The sequence below is a fragment of the Penaeus monodon genome, chromosome 2, assembly GCF_015228065.2.
Source record: "Penaeus monodon isolate SGIC_2016 chromosome 2, NSTDA_Pmon_1, whole genome shotgun sequence".
Classification (NCBI taxonomy): domain Eukaryota; kingdom Metazoa; phylum Arthropoda; class Malacostraca; order Decapoda; family Penaeidae; genus Penaeus; species Penaeus monodon.
Genome location: NC_051387.1, coordinates 517,761 through 520,260, shown reverse-complemented (window position 1 = coordinate 520,260; position 2,500 = coordinate 517,761). Strand labels below are relative to the sequence as shown.

The following is a 2,500-nucleotide window of genomic DNA, read 5'->3' as shown; positions in this document are numbered from 1 at the left end:
CCGCGCCAGTTACCAACTGGTATTTCGGGGTCCCCGCGGTTTCATTATTATTATTATTATCATTATTATTATTATTATTATTATTATTATTAATTATTATTATATATATTATTATTATTATTATATATTATTTTATTATTAAATTATCATATATTATTATTATATTATTATGTATTTATATATATTATTATTATTATATTATTATTAATTATCATTATTATCATTTTATATTATATATTATCATTATTTTGATTGTTGCTTATTTTTATTGTTATTATTACTATTATATCATTATTTATTATTATTATATTATATTATTTATTTTATTAGTATTTGATATTAGATTTGTTAGTAGTTATTTTTTATTATATTATATTTAAATTTCTATTATAATTATATATTTTATATTATTTTATTTATTGTATTATTTTATATCATTATTATTAGTATTATATTATTTATTTATTATTTTTAATATCATATTATTATTTGATGATTTGTTATATTATATTATCATTATTATGTTTTTATTTCTATTATTATATTCTATTTTTTATTATCTTCATATTATTATATTTACATGAATCATTAATTTCTGTTTTCAACCTCCATTATCCATCATTCTCACATCCAAAAATCTGTGACCCCCAATCCTCATCAAATATTGCAACGAACCCAGGTTCACAACTCTCAAATTACTCTGCGAGCAACGGGGCTAAATTTTGGGGATTCGGCGTACTTTGACCGAAATAATACACTTTGACGTGTAATATGTCCAGACTATCCACTTCGAGTTTGGCGAGAATTGTTCCTAGGACGACAATAGGCAAGAAAAGTAAAATAAAGAGGAGGGAAAGGGGGAGAGTAAAGGTTTGTACAATGAAACGAGGAAGTAAATGGAGGTTTTTCAGCAAGAAGGTTCATGTGCGGTTCGAGCTGGATTTTTTTTCTCTTTTTTCGCCTCAATAACTTAGGAGAAGGACATCTTTTGTGAGAATGGAGAGAATGCACGCGAGTATATTTTCTAAGATATATATTATAGAAAAAAAATAAAGTCCATTTTCTATCTGCACAAGAAGAGAAGAAATGTTTTTTTTGTATAGAATCCAGCATCCCTGGAAGAGGTAATCGCCATCGGATTACCAGTGATTTTGTGGAAGGTTTGGAGATTTTCCGCTTGTAATGAAGATGACATTTACCCTTTTTATATTTTTTAAATGTTTGAATTAAGATGTATGGAATTTTTATTACAATTTTATTGTATACAAGAGTAGTCACACAATGGTCGACCGATAGCGTTCTATTGTGTTTATATGGTGATACTGAATGGTGATTCGAAATAGCGATGTTGATGCAGATGACTGTAAAGATGTTTTACGAGAATCGTGTTCCTGGTTGCCGGGTTCATCGTGGATTCTTCAGTGCCATGCTTTGTACACACTGTCGGTGCTCGAGAGACCGCCGCTGTCATGTCACCCACGAGGTAGCTCGTTATTGTTACTTAATTTGCATATAATTTTTTTTTTATCTTTTTCTCTCGATCAGTAGAAATATACAGATCTCTAAGGTTAATTTTATGTTTTTCTTGATCAATGGAATTACAAAGATATTTATAAGATTACCCCCCGCACCCCCGTAGTTTTTAGGGGAATACATTGACACTGATGACCAGATTTTCGATTTGACGATCAGCTGGGTGACATGCCAGTCGCTGTTCTTGAGATTGTTCTGGCAGCGCTGACGGTGTTCTGCCAAGTGAATCAGGATAACAGCATAAGTTAAGGGATAATTGTAAAAAAAAAAAAATGATTTTTAGCTTAGCATATTTGGGACGACGAGCTAAGTAGGACTTTGTTGAGTTTGTTGTGGACGTTTAGAAAAAAATAACATTCAATTAGTGTTATATAAAAGCGAACAAAGGCTCGGTGATTCACTTGACGAAAGTCATTATTTAACAAAATAGTGTACGTACATAGGAGCAAATCATTCTATGTTTTGATATGTGTTTCATTACTGAGACAGAATGTTTCTTTGGCTGCGTTCGAATTGATAGCCCAAATTACAGCAATAACAGCTTTACTATGATTAACAGCAATGCTGACGATATTCTCTCGGGATATGCCCAAACGTGCACCACACACCATGCTCAACAAAGTCTTGGCTTTCGAAATGTCCCGTAGAATTTATCGTGCCATACTCACTAGGAGGCAGAGTGCGTGGGTGTGGGGACCTCTCTCCTTCACACGACTCATGGGACGCGTGGACATGGAGCAGGCATCGAAAAACGTTTCTTTCTCCTCTCACCAACAACGTTTCAATGCTCGGGCAGAGAGAATGCTCCAGGGCCGTCGTCGAGTCAGTCTTGATCGCCTCCATGTCCTCTGTATATTCTTTTCTAACGACTTTAGAAATTCTTCTGGTATTGTACAGTGAAGAAATTTTTATGTAATCATTTGACTGTTGTTCACCGGTCTCCTGCCTATTCCTATCCCATATTTTT

General features: G+C 32.6%; 1 protein-coding gene across 1 annotated transcript in view; it reads left to right on the top strand.

Moving 5' to 3' along the window:
- The window catches only part of LOC119584502, a 163,924-nt gene that overhangs the window by 161,260 nt on the left and 164 nt on the right, over positions 1-2,500 (top strand). The window contains exons 9-11 of the mRNA XM_037933154.1: positions 1,344-1,483; positions 1,673-1,777; positions 2,093-2,355. Of these exons, the coding sequence (XP_037789082.1) occupies positions 1,344-1,483; positions 1,673-1,777; positions 2,093-2,355 (508 nt within the window). The remainder of the gene's footprint in view (positions 1-1,343; positions 1,484-1,672; positions 1,778-2,092; positions 2,356-2,500) is intronic.